Consider the following 22,564-nt stretch of genomic DNA (forward strand, 5'->3'; position numbering starts at 1 on the left):
TGCGTAGTAGTAGTAGAGTTGGTGGAAGTTAATTCTAGATTATCCATCATGTCTCTCACTTGGAGAGTAGAAAGTTGTTGACATTAACCGAAAAGTTCGGCAACTTTGACATTAGTCCTAAAGATAGTGAGAAAGCCACAAAGGCACTTGTCGGCGGCACAATTTTTTTTAACCCCTAAAGTGGGTTATAATTAATTCTTCATCTAAATAGGGCGATATGAACACCCACTAGCTCGCATCCAAATGAGAGCAGACTTACTACAGTAAATGATTGATGCTTAGTAGGGGTGTGGGGAAAAATCCATCCCCATGGAACAAGGGGATGGGTCAAATGCAGAGGGTAATTTCACCACACCCAGTGTGTGTGTGACTATCAGTGGTGCTTTAAATTTAACATACGCCACTGCAAACTGCACTGCACTGAAGATTGAAATTCTTACAAGTTTTCAGTCTTAAAAACTATGAATTTTTTTTAGTCATTGACTTTACATAATAATCTTAAATTCCGCATTTTTATTTTTTTATTAACACAAGTTAGGCTCTGCCACACCTGCATGTCCCTGGTGCACACGTACAAAAAGAATAGAGAAGTAAAACCAGAGTAAATAGGGAACTCCTTTATAGCGGTGAATGTATCTTAGAGAATGAAAGCATTTGACAACAGAGACAGCGGGATGGTTGCAGCACACTCGAAATGTAGCGCCCTCTCGCCCATTGCAAACACTACTTTTAATGTGTGTCATAGAAACTTACTTGTGACCCAGCTCATGTGCCACAGTGAAAGCCAGTGGGAGGCCGGTGTCTTCACTGATACTGCAACTGCGATGTGATTGACACATCCCTGCCACATGGGACAACCCCAGGGTTTCGCAAGGCATATTGATGGATGCACAGATGTCCTTCCTGCAGAGACAGAATGCCATCCTAATTAGATGTACACGAGCTAGAAATGGCAAGTGACAACAGAGATTAGGGTGACATAATAATGGCGACGGTAAGGAAAGGTGGTGGGATTTAAAAAAGGAGAGCCTTTTATCGCATGCTGCCATTTATAGTGTTTCTCAACCTTTTTTCAGTGATGTACCCCCTGAGAACATTTTTTTTTAATTCAAGTACCCCCTAATCAGAGCAAAGCATTTTTGGTTGAAAAAAAGAGATAAAAAAGCAAAATACAGCACTATGTCATCAGTTTCTGATTTATTAAATTGTATAAGAGTGCAAAATGTTGCTCAATTGTAGTGGTCTTTCTTGAACTATTTGGAAAAAAAGATATGAAAATAACTAAAAACTTGTTGAAAAATAAACAAGTGGTTCAATTATAAATAAAGATTTCTACACATAGAAGTAATCATCAACTTAAAGTGCCCTCTTTGGGGATTGTAATAGAGATCCATCTGGATTCATGAACTTAATTCTAAACATTTCTTCACAAAAAAAAGAAATCTTTAACAGCAATATTTATGGAACGTGTCCACAAAAAAAATCTAGCTGTCAAACTGCATTGTTGTATTTTTTTTCACAGTTTATGAACTTAAATTCATGTTGTCAAAGTAATATTCAATTAATATATTTTTAAAGGATTTTTGAATTGCTGTTATTTTTAGAATATTTAAAAAAAATCTCACATACTCCTTGGAATACATTCAAGTACCCCCAAGGGTACATGTACACCCATTTGAGAACCACTGCATTAGGCAACCAAAGCTAATGTTATGTAACTTACATTTACTATAACAATCTACAAGGTTAATACAGTTCACTTCTCTTTCTTCCCCTCCATTTATCTGCTTTCTTCAGTTATTCAAGTTATCATTACATATATGCAATGTTGCATTTGAAACAATTGTATTGTTAAAAACAGAGGAAATTATTATTCTTCATTATCAATAGTGATATTTCTATTGGTATTTGTATTGCTCCATTGGTAGTGCAATAATGTCATGTAATTTCTGTGTTAATATCTACTTTTTCAGTTTTCGTATCATATTTGTACATATTGTATTTGCTAATGTTCTGTTGTTGTTGTCTCTCTGTCTTATCCCCCTCTTGTCCCCGCAGTTTCCCCCCCGTCTTCTTTTTTCTTCCTGTTTCGGTCATGCTATACATAGTTAAAGTCAAAATAAATAAAGTAAATACCGACTGGGTCTTTGAAGGATATTCAATTAATTTGCTTTCAAAAATCACAATGAATAAATTTTCAGGTAGCACACTGTAAAACTCAGACATGTCAGCACCCCCACACTTACCATGAATTGATTTACATGGACCCCGACTTAAACAAGTTGACAAACTTATTCGGATGTTACCAATTAGTGGTCAATTGTACGGAATATGTACTGAACTGTGCAATCTACTAATAAAAGTTTCAATCAGTCAATCAATCAAACCCTTTATGGGGTTGAGATTATTTTTATTTTTTTTATTAGATTTGCAAAAAAAAAAAAAATCTAAAATAAATGGTTTCATATTGGCACTATGGGCTATTGTTGAGGATGAAAATAAATGTATTCCATTTTGGAATAAGGCTGTAACAACAAAATGTGGTAAAAAATGAAGAGCGTTGAATATTTTCTAGATGTACTGTACATACCTACATGCACACAAACACAAATATGTATGGTAACATATATAGAGTCGCGATCAAAGTTTACATACACTAAAGAACATAATTTCATGGCTGTCTTGAGTTTCCAATAATTTCTACAACTCTTATTTTTTTGTGATTGGAGCACATACTTGTTGGTCACAAAAACATTCATGAAGTTTTTTTTTTTATTATTAATTTATTATGGGTCTACTGAAAATGTGACCAAATCTGCTGGGTCAAAAGTATACATACAGCAATGTTAATATTTGGTTACATGTCCCTTGGCAAGTTTCACTGCAATAAGGCACTTTTGGTAGCCATCCACAAGATTCTGCCAAGCTCCAGGTTGAATTTTTGACCACTCCTCTTGACAAAATTGGTGCAGTTCAGCTAAATTTGTTGGTTTTCTGACATGGACTTATTTCTTCAGCATTTTCCACACGTTTAAGTCAGGAATTTGGGAAGGCCATTCTAAAACCTTAATTCTAGCCTAATTTAACCATTTCTTTTCAACTTTTTTAACGTGTCTTTGGGGTCATTGTCCTGTTGGAACACCCAACTGCGCCCAAGACCCAACCTCCGGGCTGATGATTTTAGGTTGTCCTGAAGAATTTGGAGGTAATCCTCCTTTTTCATTGTTCCATTTAAAGCACTAGTTCCATGGGCAGAAAAAACAGGCCCAGAGCATAATACTACCACCACCATGCTTGACAGTAGGGTGGTGTTCCTGGGATTAAAAGCCTCACCTTTTCTCCTCCAAACATATTGCTGGGGATTGTGACCAAACAGCTCAATTTTTGTTTCATCTGACCACAGAATGTTCCTCTTTATCCATGTGATGTCAGATGATATAAATTTAGCTTTTTGGTCACAATACCCAGAAATATGTTTGGAGGAGAAAAGGTGAGGCCTTTCATATCAGGAACACCAATCCAATCCAATCCATTTTATCTATATAGCACATTTAAACAACAAGAACGTTTTCCGAAGTGCTGCACAGCCATGTTAAAAACAATATTAAAACATGATATGCTCCACCAATGACTGAATAAAAACAAAAAATAAATAAATATAAAACCAATACAAAAACAATATGAAAATAAATATGATTAAATAATTTTTTAAAGGGTAAAATCAATTAAAACAGTAAAATAGAAATCAAAGTAAAAAACACAGAAGACAACAGAGGACAGAGGCCCACACAACTCACGTAATGGTAAAAGCCAAAGAATAAAAGTGGGTCTTAAGACGAGACTTAAAACACTCCACTGTGGAAGCAGTTTGAACATGGAGGGGCAGAGTGTTCCAGAGCTTAGGGCCAACCACAGAGAAGGCCCTGTCTCCCCTGGTCTTAAGTCTGGTCTTGGGCACCACAAGCTGGAACTGGCTCTCGGACCTCAGAGCGCGCGCAGGAATGTAAATTTGGATAAGGTCCGAGATATATTGAGGTGCCAGTCCATGTAAAGATTTAAAAACAAACAACAATGTTTTAAAATCAATTCTAAAATGAACAGGGAGCCAGTGTAAACTCCGAAGAATTGGGGTTGTATGCTGGCATTTCCTGGCCCCTGTTAAACGCAGGGGCCCGTCAAGCATGGTGGTGGTAGTATTATGCTCTGGGCCAGTTTTGCTGCAAATGGAACTGCTGCTTTTCAGAGAGTAAATGGGACAATGAAAAAGGAGGATTACTTCCAAATTCTTCAGGACAACCTAAAATCATCAGTCCGGAGGTTGGGTCTTAGGCGCAGTTGGGTGTTCCAACAGGACTATGAAGTTAGAATTGATATTTTAGAATGGCCTTTCCAAAGTCCTGACTTAAACATGTGGACAATGCTGAACAAAACAAGTCCATGTCAGAAAACCAACAAATTTAGCTGAACTGCACCAATTTTGTCAAGAGGAGTGGTCAGAAATTCAACCAGAAGCTTGTGGATGGCTACCAAAAGCGACTTATTGCAGTGAAACTTGCCAAGGGGACATGTATACTTTTGACCCAGCAGATTTGGTCACATTTTCAGTAGACCCATAATAAATTCATAAAAGAACCAAACCTCATGAATGTTTTTTGTGACCAACAAGTATGTGCTCCAATCACTCAAAAACAAGAGTTGTAGAAATAATAGGAAACTCAAGACAGCCATGACATTATGTTCTTGACAAGTGTATGTAAACTTTTGATCGCGACTGTATATCTCCTATTTTTCACAAACCGTAAATAAACCAAAATAAATAAAATAAAAATGATTCCACTACTTGAAAGCGAGAAAGTAGGAAGTGTTTTATTTTAGACCTCCATTATTCCAGTGCCTATTCTGGAGTATTGATGCATTATTTTCTTGTAGCCTGCTCCAGCTCAGTCTGAAGACAACATGTGAGAAAGTATGAGAAAAGAGGAAGGAAACTTAGACGGACTAAAAATGTATCACCAAGCGAGGAAAACGAAAAAGAGCGACACGGAGGAGTGTGCTGATGAGTGATGGCTTTGGCAACGTCAGAGAACACTTTCAATTAAGGCAATACTGTCGGAGCCTGACGGCGCTTTTAACAAACTTTCAACGTGTCATCACTTCTTTCAGCCGCCAGTTACGACACTTTAGTACAGCCCGACACACGGCAGGGTCCTACGGCTTCCGGGCACATAAGTCACTCACTCCTCTTTAGCCGTTAAAGATGTTGTTTACCTGGTGAGGAGAACGGCGACGTCGTGGTGCAGATAATGATCGTCTCCCTTCAAGTTCAGCTTTTTCTGCCACTTGCAAAAGCTGCTCAAGCTATTGTCGGCGTGGTGTGAAATCTTTAAGTCATCCTGCAAAATCAAATGTCACAAAGCCACAAAGTTAAGAAGGTCCAGCTTTGAGGAAAATGCAAGATGACTGAAAAATAATAAGTTGTGGTTAATGGACGGATACAATAAGAAATGGGTTTCATCTAAATCAGGGGTCACCGACCTTTTTGAAACCAAGAGCTACTTCTTGGGTACTGATTTATGCGAAGGGCTACCAGTTTGATACACACTTAAAAACATTGCCAGAAATAGCCAATTTGCTCAATTTACCTTTAATAAATAAATCTATATATATATTGAAAAATGGGTATTTCTGTCTGTCATTCCGTCGTACATTTGTTTTCCTTTTACAAAAGTTTTTTTTGTAGAGAATAAATGATGAAAAAAACACTTAATTGAACGGTTTAAAAGAGGAGAAAACAGGGAATAAATTTTGAAACGGTTTATCTTCAATTTCCCAGAAAAACTAGTTAATTCGAATCTTTTTGAAAAAATTGCAAAAAGAATTTATGGAACATTAGTAATTTTTCCTGATTAAGATTAATTTTAGAATTTTGATGACAAATCATTATTTCTTCTAGATTTTCCAGAACAACATTTTAAAAAGAAATTCAAAAGTCTTTGAAATAAGATTTAAATTTGATTCAAAAGATTTTCTAGATTTGCCAGAACAATTTTTGTGAATTTTAATCATAAGTTTGAGGAAATATTTCACAAATATTCTTCGTGAAAAAAACAGAAGCTAAAATGAAGAATTAAATTAAAATATATTTCTTATTCTTTACAATAAAAATAAAAAAAAATTACTTGTACATTGATTTAAATTGTCAGGAAAGAAGAGGAAGGAATTTAAAAGGTAAAAAGGTAAAAGTGTTTAAAAATCCTAAAATCATTTTTAAAGTTGTATTTTTTCTCTAAAATTGTCTTTCTGAAAGTTATAAGAAGCGTAGTAAAAAAATAAATGAATTTATTTAAACAAGTGAAGACCTGTGACGCTTGTGTGGCATTGTAATGCCGGATTGGTTCTTCCGGGGATGCGTCGAAGCGATGAACACAACAAGGTAAGTTATAAATGGATTTATTAAATAATAAAAGGCTAGGAACAAAAACACTGCTGTAAAGAGAAAGCAAACCAAAAACAGAAAAACAGTTCCTCAGCATGTGAGCTGGAATCAACAAATGGCTTAGCGTAAAAGCTAGCGAGAATATACATACAAAGATGCAGGTCGAGAGTCGTCACTGTTGCGCGTGGGCAAATTAGGATCCGAGACTGAACAAAGAAAAGAGGAAAGCTTATATAGGGAGAAATCAAGGAGAACCAGGTGTGTAGAAAACGAGGAGCAGGTGAAATCAATGTGTAACCATGGTAACGGACTAAACAGGAAGTAAGTGGGTCAGAAGAGAATGAAACAAAGATGGAAAAATAAACATGTGAAGATCTGAGTCACAGATCGCAACAGTATTCCCCCCCCCAAAAAGACAGATTCCAGATGTCTCAAAAAAAACAAAAACAAATAAGAAACAACTTGAACCCCCTCCCCAAAAACAGAGTCCACAAACGAAGGGAGGGCGGAGGGAGGCCACGGTGGAGGGTCGCCAGATCGCATGTCCCCGAATCCACCGAGGACACATCATGTGGCGGCGGCGGGTGGAACGCTGCTGCCGAACAAGTTTTGGCGGGCGACCTCGAAAAGGCCACATTAGTGGCCGCCTCGCAGGATGAGGTGCCCGGCGAGGCGGACGACCCGGGCACGGCCACATCCGTGGCCGACATGGAGGAGGGAGTGTCTGGCGAGGAGGATGACCTCGCAGAGGCCACGCCCGTGGTCGACGTGGTGGACGACGCCTCAGCACCGAAATCCCAGCAGGCTTGGAAGCAGCAGACGAGGGTGCGGGGACTGCAGCCAAAGCAGGCCCGAGTGCAGCTGGCGAGGATGATGCGGGTGCTGCAGCCGCAGGAGTCGTCGGAGGCGGCCTGGGAGCCGCCGGAGTCGTCGGAGGCGGCCTGGGAGCCGCCGGAGTCGTCGGAGGCGGCCTGGGAGCCGCCGGAGTCGTCGGAGTCGTCGGAGTCGGCCTGGGAGCCGCCGGAGTCGTCGGAGGCGGCCTGGGAGCCGCCGGAGGCGGCCTGGGAGCCGCAGGAGTCGTCGGAGGCGGCCTGGGAGCCGCAGGAGTCGTGACTGGTGTGAGCTCCAGCCTCATCGTCGGCGCCGGTGTGGGCTCCAGCTTCTTCGTCGGCAGTGCTTGGCGGCGTGGAGCTGGTACCGGCGCTTGTCGAGGAGCTGGCACTGGAGTGGGCTCCAGCCCTGTCGACACAGGTGAAGGTTCCAGCCCCGTCGTCGACGCTGGTGTGGGCTCCAGCCCCGTCGTCGACGCTGGTGTGGGCTCCAGCCCCGTCGTCGGCGGTGCTTGGCGGCGCGGAGCTGGTACCGGCGCTTGGCGGCGTGGAGCTGGTACCGGCGCTTGGCGGCGTGGAGCTGGTACTGGAGTAGGCTCCAGCTCTGGAGCTGGTACTGGAGTGGGCTCCAGGCTAAAGTCTGTAACTGGTATGAGAACCAGTTCTGGGTCGGAGGCTGGTGTGAGAACCAGGTGGGAGTCTAGTGCTGGCTTGAGAACCAGGCTAGCAACATTTTCTGGTGTGAAAACCAGGCTGGGAGCTGGTGTGAGAACCAGACTGGGAGCAGTGCAGAACACCGGTGGTGGAGGACGTGCTGGAGGTAATGACCTCGCGAGTCCGAACACCGGTGGAGGAGGTCTACAAGGCCGTTGAGACTTGGCCGGGGGAAAAACAGGTGGAGGAGGTCTACAAGGCCGTTGAGATTTGGCCGGGGAAAAATCAGGTAGAGGAGGTCTACAAGGCCGTTGAGACTTGGCCGGGGGAAAAACAGGTGGAGGAGGTCTACAAGGCCGTTGAGACTTGGCCGGGGGAAAAACAGGTGGAGGAGGTCTACATGGTGGCTGTGGTTTAGAGGGTAGTATCTGTGCTACCTCCGTAGCACAGCTATAGGTCATAGCCCCTTCCTCCAGACGGGGATCCCAGACCCGTTCCCTATGGTCAGGGACTGACCTTAAGGGAGGGTGGTGGGAGGCTTGGAGGCGGGCCGACTCCTCCCCTTTAATTTGTCCAGAATTTCCTTTAGAAAAGGGAGGAAACACCTTGGACTTGGCCGGAGAATGAGGTTTTAAAGGAGGTGTAGGAGAAAAACTAGGTGACTGAGGTTGACTAGAATAATAAGAAAAAATATCCTGATAATTCTGTATCTTGTCATGAATGTTATTGATATTCAAAAAAGGTTGGGAATGAGAATTACTGTCCACAATATAAAAATCTTCTGAAAAAATGTCATCAACAGAGGCCGGTGTTGCGTCACCGGTGGGCGTTCCCCAATTGACGTCATCGCTTGTGTCAGAAAAAGTGTCATGGCAGCTTAAGGAATGATTTGAAAAAAAACAAGCAGGATTACCGGTAATGACGGGTGAATCCTGGACGGGGTGAAACTTGCTGTGTCCATGGGGAGGAATAAGTGGTGCTGGAACATTACTGCCGTGCGGGGGGCCTCTCCACTGGACCCCCCGCCTCTTCGGGGCAGCGCGAACGGCTTCGGAGGGGACTTCAGGCCCACAGTCAAGTCTTTCCTGCTCCCAAGCCACGAGCTCCAACCACAAACCCAAGTCGAAGGGTTCCTCCCGTGGTTTCGACGCGGAAAAACATCTTGATGCTCGGATCCTACTGTGACGCTTGTGTGGCATTGTAATGCCGGATTGGTTCTTCCGGGGATGCGTCGAAGCGATGAACACAACAAGGTAAGTTATAAATGGATTTATTAAATAATAAAAGGCTAGGAACAAAAACACTGCTGTAAAGAGAAAGCAAACCAAAAACAGAAAAACAGTTCCTCAGCATGTGAGCTGGAATCAACAAATGGCTTAGCGTAAAAGCTAGCGAGAATATACATACAAAGATGCAGGTCGAGAGTCGTCACTGTTGCGCGTGGGCAAATTAGGATCCGAGACTGAACAAAGAAAAGAGGAAAGCTTATATAGGGAGAAATCAAGGAGAACCAGGTGTGTAGAAAACGAGGAGCAGGTGAAATCAATGTGTAACCATGGTAACGGACTAAACAGGAAGTAAGTGGGTCAGAAGAGAATGAAACAAAGATGGAAAAATAAACATGTGAAGATCTGAGTCACAGATCGCAACAAGACCAAGTCTTTAAAATATTTTCTTGGATTTTTAATTATCTGAGAATTAAAAATGTCGAGCAAAGCGAGACCAGCTTGCTAGTAAATAAATACAATTTAAAAAATTGAGGCAACTCACTGGTAAGTGCTGCTATTTGTGCTATTTTTAGAACAGGCCAGCGGGCGACTCATCTGGTCCTTACGGGCTAGCTGGTGCCCGCGGGCACCGCGTTAGTGACCCCTGATCTAAATTGTGCAATCGTTAGTTGAATCCATTTCAGAAAAAAACGGTTTCCATATGAGTTGAGAAATTGTGTTAGATGTAAATATAAACGGAATACAAGGATTTGCATATCATTTTCAACCCATATTCAGTTGAATATGCTACGAAGACAACACATTTGATGTTCAAACTGATAAACATTTTTATTTTGCAAATAATCATTAACTTTAGAATTTGATGCCAGCAACACGTGACAAAGAAGTTGGGAAAAGTGGCAATAAATACTGATAAAGTTGAGGAATGCTCATCAAACGCTTATTTGGAACATCCGACAGGTGTCCAGGCTAATTGGGAACAGGTGGGTGATTTTCAGAAGTAACTTTTGTTTAACTGCACTTTTTTTGTTCACAATCATTATGAAAAGACATGACAACGGATGGATTTTTTAAATGCATTTTTAAACATTGAACGTAAACAAAAGTCTGCTTAGAGCAGAACCAATGGGGCCACGGCTATTTCACCCATAAAATCCAATAAATAACCATTCAAAAACCGCCAACAATACTCGATTTACATTTCATGACGTGAATATTAACCAAGTATTAGTGATATTGTTACTATAAGCGCTATGGCTACAAACTATTTATAGCGGCGCAGTGATCATTCTGATGTGCGCCTATGTTTAAATCATTGACTGGTTTGCTGCTTCCTGTAAATTTATTCTGGATAATAAATCGTGCATTTCACCTGGACAGAACAAGTCTGAGGAGGTATTCCGACAAGGTATTCTGGCAGCCATTTAGGAGCCGAAAATGGCCAGAACGACACGAAAAGACACTTGGTCCCCCCTGCCGTCTCCCCACCACTTTTTCGCGAGGATTATGAGACATTTTTAATCTAAATAGGAAAATATATTAACATCCTAGCAGTTGCCGTCCTAATGACAGCAGAGCTTGTATGGTAAGTGATGTTTTATCATGTGCATAAATGTGCTTGTTACTACATTACATCATGTATTAAGAGTGTAACGGTACGTGTATTTGCATTGAACCGTTTCGGTTCGGCACGTGGGCGTACCGAACGAGTTTGGAAGCAGAAGCCTTCACAAGCTGCTCTGCTTTCTGCCTCTGTCTGAGCAGTGAGCACCCATCATTGTCCCGCCCACACAACCATCTGATTGGTTACATACAAAGCCAATCAGCAGTGCGTATTCAGAGCAATGCAACAGCCAATCAGCAGTGCGTATTCAGAACGCATGTAGTCAATGCTTCAGCGTCTAGCAGAGATATTCGTTTAGCAGGGGAGCAGCGGACTCTACCCAAATTATACTAAACAGTTCACAGTCACAACTATTACAAACATCACTATGGCCCGTTGACCTTCTAGAATCTTAAACTGCAGCTCAGCTAGTTCACAGTATAGGCTTGAGGTGAAGGCTAATTAGCTTTTAGCGTAACATTAGCTCATTTTGCTGTATGTGTGTGTGTGTTAGGGGCAGCAAAGCCCTGTCTGTCTGTTATTTCATTGAACTCCATTGTGTTTAGGGATGAATAGTCTCTCCTATTGCAATTGTACTATTTTTCAGCTATAGTTACATGAATCATTAGTAATGTAGCAGCCTAGTTGTGAATGGCAGGGTGCCTGCTATCACATGTTGATAAAAATACAACATTTACATAATACAAGTCAACTACAGGCTTCCAAAATGCTGTAATAAATTAAGCATGAGTTGATATTAAACAGGTCCAATGGAAATTGTTTAATGTTGCACTTTTTGTATGTAGAAGAAAGTTTTTTTTAATTTTATTTAATCAAAGCAACAACTTGAGGCAGTTTAATGTGGATTAACATGGGTAGAATTATTAGTGTTCCCAATGTTAAAAGGATAAAGCAATTGTTTACAAATTTGGTAAATAAAAAAAATTATATTTTGTTCTTTTCTTACTGTACCGAAAATGAACCGAACCGTGACCTCTAAACCGAGGTACGTACCGAACCGAAATTTTTGTGTACCGTTACACCCCTTTTATGTATATAAAACCTGATTGTAGGTGTTTTTTAAGTGCTTTGTAGTTCAGTTGAGTCGAGTTTGAGTTTATTTCGAACATGCATGCATACAACATGATACATCAAAATTTCCAGTTCCTCTATCAAACATGTTCGAAAATGAGTAGGAAGAAGCACAGCTTATTTATATCTTCCCCCTTTTCCTTTACATAAAAGTTGCTATGTAAAGGAAAAACTTTTGTTCACTTCCTGTTCTCAATTTATTCACAATATACTAGTTGGAATCGTGCGACTCTCATAGGCTCCATTGTAAGCGGACTTTTTGATGGCATGTATTTAATATTTAGAATGCAAAAAATAAAAATAACATCTATCGTCACATCTCTCATAATAATAGAGAACGATAGGCAAAATTCCCCCAAAAATGCAGTTCCCCTTTAAAATGGGCCCAAAATGGGGGCAATATAGCTTGTTTGGTGGCGTGGCCGTGCCAGCAACTTGAGGGTTCCAGGTTCGATCCCCGCTTCCGCCATCTTAGTCACTGCCGTTGTGTCCTTGGGCAAGATACCTTACCCACCTGCTCCCAGTGCCACCCACACCGGTTTAAAATGTAACTTAGATATTGGGTTTCACTATGTAAAAGCGCTTTGAGTCACACAAGAGAAAAGCGCTATATAAATATAATTCACTTCACAAAAACACCCCTCGCTAGCAATAGCTTTTAGCCACAGACCGACAACTCGTTTTACAAACATGGGAATGGAAAAAGTGAGTGTTAATGACCTTGCTTTATGGTTATTATTTTGTTATTCATTGAAAAACAATCAACTTGCAAGTCAGTTTAAGTGTACCAATGTTAGTGACAGACTCAGCACCAGACAGACAGCAGGAGCCAGCTTTTGTGTCTGCAAAAACGGCAGACATTTATCCATGAAAATATGGATAAGCTGCTGATGGTGTGTCAGGCAGAGAACCCGCTCATAGGAGACCCTTTAGAAGTATTTTTCTCCGAAGTAAAAAACGACCACCGGATAAGCAGAAGATGATGGATAGATGGATAAAAACGACCAACGTTCGAAGCGACACTTCTTGCGTGAGCTCCCCGCACCGGGATTGAGCAGTCCGGGTACGGTGAGAGCAAACTTCTGCTGTAACTACGGAGGCGACTATCTAACCCTACAAGTGAAACTGCGGTCGCTCTCCAGGTTCAATGCTCTACATCAGGGGTGTCAAACTCAAATACAGAGTGGGCCAAAATTTAAAACTGAACAAAGCCGGGGGCCGAGGTTGAACAAATTAACTTTTTAATAGGGACCCAAAAACGTTTTTCATTGAATATTGAACAACCAAGGACTATATAACTTTATAGTGACATGCAAAATTGAGTTTCAAATAATAACAATAATAATTAAAAAAAAATATTAATGGGATATCAAATCAAATTAAATTAAAAATGAATGCCTCTTTTGTATTTGCAGCCTTCTGAGGTAAATATCAACATTAACTTTTTCCACAGGCTAATACATTTTAAAATAATATAGCAATGAATAAATCAACCATTCAGGCCTTTTTACTGCTTAGTTAATGTCGGGGCTCAGGTGGTCCGGAAGAGTTAGTGCTGCAAGGGGTTCTGGGTATTTGTTCTATTGTGTTTATGTTGTGTTACAGTGCGGATGTTCTCCCAAAATGTGTTTGTTATTTTTGTTTGATGTGGGTTCACAGTGTGGCGCATATTTGTAACAGTGTTTAAGTTGTTCATATGGCCACCCTCAGTGTGACCTGTATGCTGTTGATCAAGTATGCCTTGCATTTACTTACATGTGCGTAGAAGCCACATATATCACGTGACAGACTTGACGACAGGTTGTAGAGGACGCTAAAGGCAGTGCCTTTAAGGCACACCCCCAATATTGTTGTCCGGGTGGAATTTGGGAGAATGGTTGCACCGGGAGATTTTCAGGAGGGGCACTGAAATTCGAGAGTCTCCCGGGAAATTGGAGAATGCGGTGTTACAGCGGCACCGCTGTATAACACCGGCGGGCCAGTTCTAATGTTAATTTGATATTGCCTCAAGGGTCAAATGAAATAACACGGCGGGCCAAATTTGGCCCGCGGGCCTGAGTTTGACACCTATGCTCTACATTATTACTTCATCAAAGTATTGTAGTACATTTTCTGGTATACAGAAAACTAAGTGTTTGTTGTGTAACTTGTCCTGTGTTGTACTGTATTGTGTTAATTTTAAATGTCTTTGGTCCCCCTTGAAAAAGAGATGCTGCATCTCAAGGGGATTTCCATTATTAAATTCAAATAAATTCAAATTATGGGTAAATTAAGGCATTTGTAACAGCAACAGAAAAAGGGGGACAATAAGTCAGACAATAAAAATAGACTACAATAAAAGTAGAGTAGAGACCAGGGTTATCAAACTCATTTTAGATGAGTGGCCACATGGAGAAAAATCTACTCTCAAGTGGGCTGGTAAAATAACGGCACGATAACGTAAAAATAAAGACAACTTCATATTGTTTTCTTTGTTTAAAAATAGAAAAAGCACATTACGGAAATGCACAAATCAATGTTGGGTTTGTTTTACACTTACATGTTGCGGTTAATAGTATTTTATCTTTATTTGTCGTTTATTCTTTCTGAATAAATTATGTGATAATGTTCATCAGTCAACTCATTGGTGTTAATTTTCAATCTGTCGAGATCCAAAAATAATATCAAAATTACGGGATGTTATTTATGTAGTTTGTCCATTTTCATATGGTTTATTTTTCTTGCATATGTAGCATAATCTACAAAGATACAACAAATTGCTCTTGCGGCATCTAGCGGACACATTTAGAACAGCAGTTTCTTTCATTCAAAAATTTCGGCTCATTTTTATACTTAGCAAACTCATCCCACGGTCCGGGTAAAACCTGTTCACGGGCCTGATCCGGCCCGCGGGCCTTACGTTTGACACCCCTGGTATAGACACTAATAAATCCAATGTACTGCAACTTGTGGTTCTGATAATACAGAATAAATGATCTGTGTATTATCTGTGAATATTGTATTGTTTTTCATACAACATTTATTATCCAAAATATACTTTATTTTTATTTTCAAAAGGCATGCTATAATTAAGGTGTTTTGTTTGGCCCAATCTCTGATTAAATGGGTTTCAATGGGCTGTGCTGATTTGATTCACAAGTGTTTAGAGCAGGGGTCGGGAACCTTTCTGGCTGAGAGAGCCATGGAAGCCAAATATTTTAAACTGGATTTCCATGAGAGCCATATAATATTTTTTTAGCACTAAATACAACATTTGTGCTTTTAAATGTAAAACAAACATTAGGGTATAACACGTCTGTTATTCCTTTTAATAATATTTTCATTCTGAAGCTAACTAATAATGAATAAAATTATTCTTACCATTCTTGACTCCTTGAACAGGTGCGGTAAAAAACGGATGGATGGGTAAAAATTCGATGAGAATTTTTTTATATTTTGAACGTTATTTTTCACACTGATTACCAGTGGAATTATTCATTAATTATTGTGTTAAAGGGGAACATTATCACCAAACCTATGCAAGCGTCAATATATACCTTGATGTTGCAGAAAAAAGGCAATGTATTTTTTTAACCAATTTCCGAACTCTAAATAGGTGAATTTTGGCGAATTAAACGACTTTCTGTTTATCAGTCTTTTAGCGATGACGTCAGAACGTGACGTCACCGAGGTAACACACCCGCCATTTTCATTTCCTCATTACAAACACTGGGTCTCAGCTCTGTTATTTTCCTTTTTTTCGACTATTTTTTGGAACCTTGGAGACATCATGCATCGTCGGTGTGTTTTCGGAGGGTGTAACAACACTAACAGGGAGGGATTCAAGTTGCACCACTGGCAAGAAATCTGCCGCCAGACCCCCATTGAATGTGCCAGAGTGTCTCCACATTTTACCGGCGATGCTAAGAAAGACATGGCACAGAGATGTATGGATAACCTGCAGATGCATTTGCAACGATTAAGTCAGCAAAATCACAAAGGTGAGTTTTGTTGATGTTGTTGACTTATGTGCTAATCAGACGTATTTGGTCACAGCATGCCTGCCAGCTAATCGATGCTAACATGCTACGCTAATCGAGGCTAACATGCTATTTACACTAGCTGTATATACATTTGAAACTAGATACCCACATTTAATGCGAAACAAACACTTACCAATCGACGGATTTAAGTTGCTCCGGTGTCACAATATGCGAAAGTCCTGATCGTTTGGTCCGCACATTTTACCGGTGATGCCAATAAGGCAGCCATGCTATGGGCCACTTCATTAGGTACACCCACGCTATGGCCGAATAGCGTCAATAGCTATTCGCTCAATAGCTTCAGTTTCTTCATACTCCGACCATCTGTTTCCATACATGCATAATCTGTTGAATCGCTTAAGCCGCTGAAATACGAGTTTGAATCCGAGCTAACGTCGCTATATCTTGCTGTGGTAACCGCCATGTTGTTTGTATTGGCAGCCCTGTATGACGTCACAGGGAAATGGATAGTGGTTTGGAAGATAGCGAAAATAAGGCAATTTAAAGCTTTATTTAGGGATATTCCGGGACTGGTAAAATTTTGAAAAAAACTTCAAAAAATACAACAAGCCAGTGGGAACTGATTTTTATTGTTTTTAACCCTTTTGAAATTGTGATAATGTTCCCCTTTAAGCAATGCCAGCTAAGATTAACCTGAGAGCCGGATGCAGTAATCAAAAGAGCCACATCTGGCTCCAGAGCCATAGGTTCCCCACCCATGGTTTAGAGTATTGAGCTTGACAACGAAACCAATTGAGCAAGTAAGTTGAGGTACAGCTGTATAAGCAATAACGTAAGGATTTAGTCAAACTTAAAAGTGTAGTCATTCTGGCTCAAGGACTTTTACAAACTTGGAAGCGGGATGAAAAATTGACCTGCGTTTTGCAGAAGAAAAACCTACGCGGATGCAGAGGCCAATAATGAATCCGGCGTATTCACATATCCTCCCTGTGGGATACAATTAATGTTCCCACCCCAGTTGGAGGTGACCAAAAGTTGTCATTACTTCAGGCCTCCGTGTCAACTTCTTAACAACACGGGTATGATCGTAAAAATGCGGGGCGCAAATCAGTTGGCCTGCTGGCCAAACTATTCGAAGAATGTGAAACACGAAATTGCAGTTTGAGTTTCACCTTGAGGCAGCCTTCAATCAAGGCCGCTCAAATAAGCACTGAGCTCCGAGGCCTTGTTCAGAAAGGTTATTGCCGTGCTGTGGACTTGAATTAACATCTCAATCGTGACCAAATGAAGTCTTAAAATTTCACCTCATCCTGCTCCAGTAGTATGAGTCGAACTACAACGATGTTGATCGCGTTTCCAATACTGGCATCTTGGAAAAGACCTGCTACCTGCAAAACACAAGACAAAAACAGTTGGGGGTGAGTGGATAAAGTACATGAAATATTACTTGTCATATTAGTTTTAATATTGCTATCATTTATCAGAAGTGTATTCTACGCTGGTCGTCGGCAATGTTCCCTCTAATTGTTCATGTGTGTGAGCAAACGCAAACACTCCCTGAGCATTCAGTGGAGCACATGTGAGCAACATCAGACGTGCACACTGTGGCCACACCAGAAGCACACCTGTCCCAAACCTGACTAAATAAGTTCAATCTCCATCCGTCCATTTACTACCGCTTGTCCCTTTCGGGGTTGCTGGAGCCTATCTCAGCTGCATTCGGGTGGAAGGCGGGTTACACACTGGACAAGTCCCCACCTCATCGCAGGGCCAACACGGATAGACAGACATTCTTTTATTATTATAATAAAATGAAAGCAGTCATTTCAATGAGGTTATTTTCTAATTTAAGTGTTTAGGCCCACTTACAATGACAATAACAAAAAATATTGTTTTTCATGAACTGTGTACTTGTATTGTTTATGTGGGTGGGGGTCCTGCTTTGGAAATAATTTGTATCCCTTTCCAGACATTGCATTTAGTTCCCATTAAAACATTCAAATGTTGCACAATGAGATGTAAGCAGAGGATCATATGTACATTCCCGCAACTTCCTGTTTGTAAAAAATATATTTTTATTAGTATTTATTTAATATACTAACAGCTAGGGGTGTAACGGTACACAAAAAATTCGGTTCAGTGCGTACCTCGGTTCAGAAGTCACGGTTCGGTTAATTTTCGGTACAGTAAGAAAAAAAACAAAATATACATTTTTTGATTATACAGTCTTACCTGAAAGTCGGAGGGGTGTGGCCACAGGTGTGGTGACCGCCAGTGTCTCTGAGGGAAGCCAGAGAGGTGGCAAGAGAGTCGCAGCTGCCTCTTTTTACACGAGGAACGACGTAAGCTCCGCTCATGTCTATGGTAAGAGCCGACTTATTACCACCATTTTCTCACCGAAACCTGCCAGTTGACATGTGGTCGGGAACCATGTTCGCTTGACCGCTCTGATCCATAGTAAAGCTTCACTTTCGGGAATGTAAACAAGGAAACACCGGCTGTGTTTGTGTCGCTAAAGGCACTGCAATACACCGCTTCCCACCTACATCTTTGTTCTTTGACTTCTCCATTATTAATTGAACAAATTGCAAAAGATTCAGCAACACAGATGTCCAGATTACTGTGTAATTATGCGTTTAAAGCAGACTACTCATAGCTGGGATCGGGCTGGAAAAAAATGTCCGCTACAATCCAAGACGTCATACGTACCGACGTTTTCATCAGGATACTTCGCGCGAAATTCAAAATTGCAATTTAGTAAACTAAACCGGCCGTACTGGCATGTGTTGCAATTTTAATATTTCATCATTGATATATAAACTATCAGACTGCATGGTTGGTAGTAGTGGGTTTCAGTAGGCCTTTGACACAAAAATCTTAGTGTACATCAAACATATGTTTCCTATTGCAAGTTTATCCTTAAATAAAATAGTGAACATACAAGACAACTTGTCTTTTATTAGTAAGTAAGCAAACAAAGGCTCCTAATTAGTCTGCTGACGTATGCAGTAACATATTGTATCATTTCCCATTCTATTTTGTCAACATTATAAAGGACAAGTAGTAGAAAATTAATGATTAATCTACTTGTTCATTTACTGTTAAAGTTGTTTACTTTCTCTTTTAACATGCTCTATCTACACTTCTGTTAAAATGTAATAATAATTTATTTTTCTGTTGTTTGGATGCTTTAAATTAGTTTTGGATGATACCACAAATTTGGGTATCAATCCGATACCAAGTCATATTCAAAGTCCTCATGTGTCCAGGGACATATTTACTGAGTTCATAAACATGATATACATTTTTTAAAAACGAAAGCAGATGATGTGATGCCAAAAAATATCAACGTAATCATAGTAGTATACGTTTCTGTACTTGGTATCATTACATTGGATGTTAGGTGTAGATCCATCAATGGCATTTGTTTACATTGTGACGCTGGTGAGCTACGGTGTGTAGTGAAGCATGTTTAGCTATTCCTCGTCCTGCAGGGATGATACTTGTAAGAAACTTACTTTATTTGTCGCCATGGAGGCGAGGATTAGTGATTAAGAAGTAAATAAATGATAAATGGTTTGTACTTGTATAGCGCTTTTCTACCTTCAAGGTACTCAAAGCGCTTTGACACTACTTCCACATTTACCCATTCACACACACATTCACACACTGATGGAGGGAGCTGCCATGCAAGGCGCCAACCAGCACCCATCAGGAGCAAGGGTGAAGTGTCTTGCTCAGGACACAACGGACGTGACGAGGTTGGTACTAGGTGGGAATTGAACCAGGGACCCTCGGGTTGCGCACGGCCACTCTTCCACTGCGCCACGCCGTCCCTTAGCTAAAAGTAGCTAAAACTCTGCTGACTGCGAATGGACCTTCGGCGCTAGCGTTTCGGTGTTATAACTTCACCTTTATTGTTATTTTTTTCAGTCAAAATGTGTCCGTTCTCCCTTTTCTGTCTACACACGTGGTCTGTTTGTAAGTATTCTGTGATTGTGCGCTGCTGAACATGCTTGTCTGCTCGTAAAACAGCAATGACACTACGTGACAACGACAGGGACGTTGTGGACCGGTACTTTTCAGAGGCGGTATTGTGCCAAATATTGCGGCATTGCTGGCAGTAAGTCGGACACATTTCCAGTGAGGGTTGGACTCCGCCAAGGCTGTCCTTTGTCACCGATTCTGTTCATAACTTTTATGGACAGAATTTCTAGGCGTAGTCAAGGCGTTGAGGGGTTCCGGTTTGGTGGCCGCGAGATTAGATCTCTGCTTTTTGCAGATGATGTGGTCCTGATGGCTTCATCTGGCCGGGATCTTCAGCTCGCGCTGGATCGGTTCGCAGCCGAGTGTGAAGCGACCGGAATGAGAATCAGCACCTCCAAGTCCGAGTCCATGGTTCTCGCCCGGAAAAGGGTGGAGTTCCATCTCCGGGTTGGGGAGGAGACCCTGCCTCAAGTGGAGGAGTTTAAGTACCTAGGAGTCTTGTTCACGAGTGGGGGAAGAGTGGATCGTGAGATCGACAGGCGGATCGGTGCGGCGTCTTCAGTAATGCGGATGTTGTATCGATCCGTTGTGGTGAAGAAGGAGCTGAGCCGGAAGGCAAAGCTCTCAATTTACCGGTCGATCTACGTTCCCATCCTCACCTATGGTCATGAGCGAAAGGATAAGATCACGGGCACAAGCGGCCAAAATGAGTTTCCTCCGCCGGGTGGCGGGGCTCTCCCTTAGAGATAGGGTGAGAAGCTCTGCCACCCGAGAGGAACTCAAAGTAAAGCCGCTGCTCCTCCACATCGAGAGGAGCCAGATGAGGTGGCTCGGGCATCTGGTCAGGATGCCACCCAAACGCCGTTTAGGACACGTCCAACCGGTAGGAGGCAACGGGGAAGACCCAGGACACGTTGGGAAGACTATGTCTCCCGGCTGGCCTGGGAACGCCTCGGGATCCCCCGGGAAGAGCTAGACCAAGTGGCTGGGGAGAGGGAAGTCTGGACTTCCCTGCTTAGGCTACTGCCCCCGCGACCCGACCTCGGATAAGCTCAGGATGATGGATGGAGTATCGCGGTACTATACTGATACCAGTATACCGCACAACCCTCGTAGAGACTAACATTTTTGCTTCAAATTCCTAAAAAAACACAAGTGCTCCTGAACAACATGGACCAGTGTAAAAACATTGGCAGATAACTTGCATTTATATTTCAACTCTTGGAGATGAGCATCCATTGCAGTGGGCACTACAATTTTGCATAACAGTGCATTTAATTTTTTTTATAACCCCAAAAACTCAAAATAAATACACTATAAACAAATTTCCCCAACAAAGGATGCTGGTTCTTAAAATAAGAATGATAGTGAAGGATAGAAGTGTGGCCACCCTCACTTTCTAGTAATGTGGTCCCTGGAAAATAATTCAGTTAAAAAGCCCTGGTGTAGATTACTTTACTGCATTGTTTCTAAAATAGTGGGTTGACATCGTGGCCAAGTGTCAGGAGTGTCGCGAGCAACAGGGTTTGCGATTTTTGACATTTCTGTCTAACGATTTATACAAACCGCCACTTTTTCCCCCTGTGGTTTATACAAATGTGCAGTTAAAGGATTTTTCTTCACTAACGGATAAATTATGGAATGGATTAACCCAGAGGTGTCAAACAAGCAAGCCGGAACAGGCCCACGAACAGGATCTATCTAGACGGAGAGATGAGTTTGGGGATTAATGATCAGTCTGCTTTTGGCCCAAAGTGGGCCGGGATAGGCACCGCATCATTGGTAGAAAATCAGTAAATAAATTTACAGGTTATGGGGTTACTAACGGGTTCTGTTCCTGCAATTGTGATGAACATTTGGGTTTAGGTCTTGTTCCTACATAAATGATCACCGACGTCATTCCCTATACTGTACACAGAACACATGAAGGACATAAATGTCTGAGCGTTATACGATGCCTAATTTTATGTCACTTTTTACTTCTTCCTTTTGTTTGGCATTCCAACCCCCAGTAGAGTTTGTCTCACACTTCTAAGACATAATGGAGGTTGTTGGAAACTGAAAGGAATGAAAGTGACGTTACGCAGTGAAGCAAACAAGGCTACTACGTATTAGACTGCTTAGTTCAGGGGTTGGCGACCCAAAACGTTGAAAGATCCATATTTGACCAAAAATACAAAAAAAAAAAATTAAATCTGTCTGGAGCCGCTAAAAATTAAAAGCCTTATGTAAGTGTTATAATGGAGGCAACACATGATGTAAGTGGCTATATTGGCCTACTATCAAAGGTTGACGCAAATCTTTGTTGACAGAAATGTTGTATTTTAAATCGTGTTCTATACATTTTTACAACATTGGAAATCATTAGTAAAATGGACGCTTCTCAAGGGATGAGATAACGTCTGGAAATTACTGGCTTAGAATTGTCAAAGGTATAGATGTGTGTGTCCAAGTTTAAGGAAACGTCAGGCTGTCTTCTTCTAATGGATTTATTACAATCATAAGCTGGGAAACGTTTGCTGTGGTCTGGAACAACATGACACACAAAAAACTATCAGAAATGCAAGCAATATTGTATACAGATAATGTGTCATGTGTGACGTTTCCTGTGACGTTTCGGTGGCATTGTGCTGCGTGTTTGCGTTCTCCCGTGGATGCAGGAATAATAATTTAAAACAAACCGGGAACAAAAACACTTGCACGAAGGCACTAACAAACAAAAACAAACACATTTAGCGTAGGAGCTAGAA

The 22,564-nt window shown here is 41.2% G+C and overlaps 1 protein-coding gene across 1 annotated transcript in view; it reads right to left on the reverse strand.

Annotated features, from left to right (window-relative positions):
• LOC133543159 (A disintegrin and metalloproteinase with thrombospondin motifs 7) overlaps nucleotides 1-22,564 on the reverse strand; it is a 292,170-nt gene that overhangs the window by 169,094 nt on the left and 100,512 nt on the right. The window contains exons 5-7 of the mRNA XM_061887652.1: nucleotides 17,132-17,215; nucleotides 5,269-5,393; nucleotides 754-903 (exon numbers count right to left, since the gene is read on the reverse strand). Of these exons, the coding sequence (XP_061743636.1) occupies nucleotides 754-903; nucleotides 5,269-5,393; nucleotides 17,132-17,215 (359 nt within the window). The remainder of the gene's footprint in view (nucleotides 1-753; nucleotides 904-5,268; nucleotides 5,394-17,131; nucleotides 17,216-22,564) is intronic.

This window comes from Nerophis ophidion, linkage group LG25 (assembly GCF_033978795.1).
Source record: "Nerophis ophidion isolate RoL-2023_Sa linkage group LG25, RoL_Noph_v1.0, whole genome shotgun sequence".
In the NCBI taxonomy this organism is placed as follows: domain Eukaryota; kingdom Metazoa; phylum Chordata; class Actinopteri; order Syngnathiformes; family Syngnathidae; genus Nerophis; species Nerophis ophidion.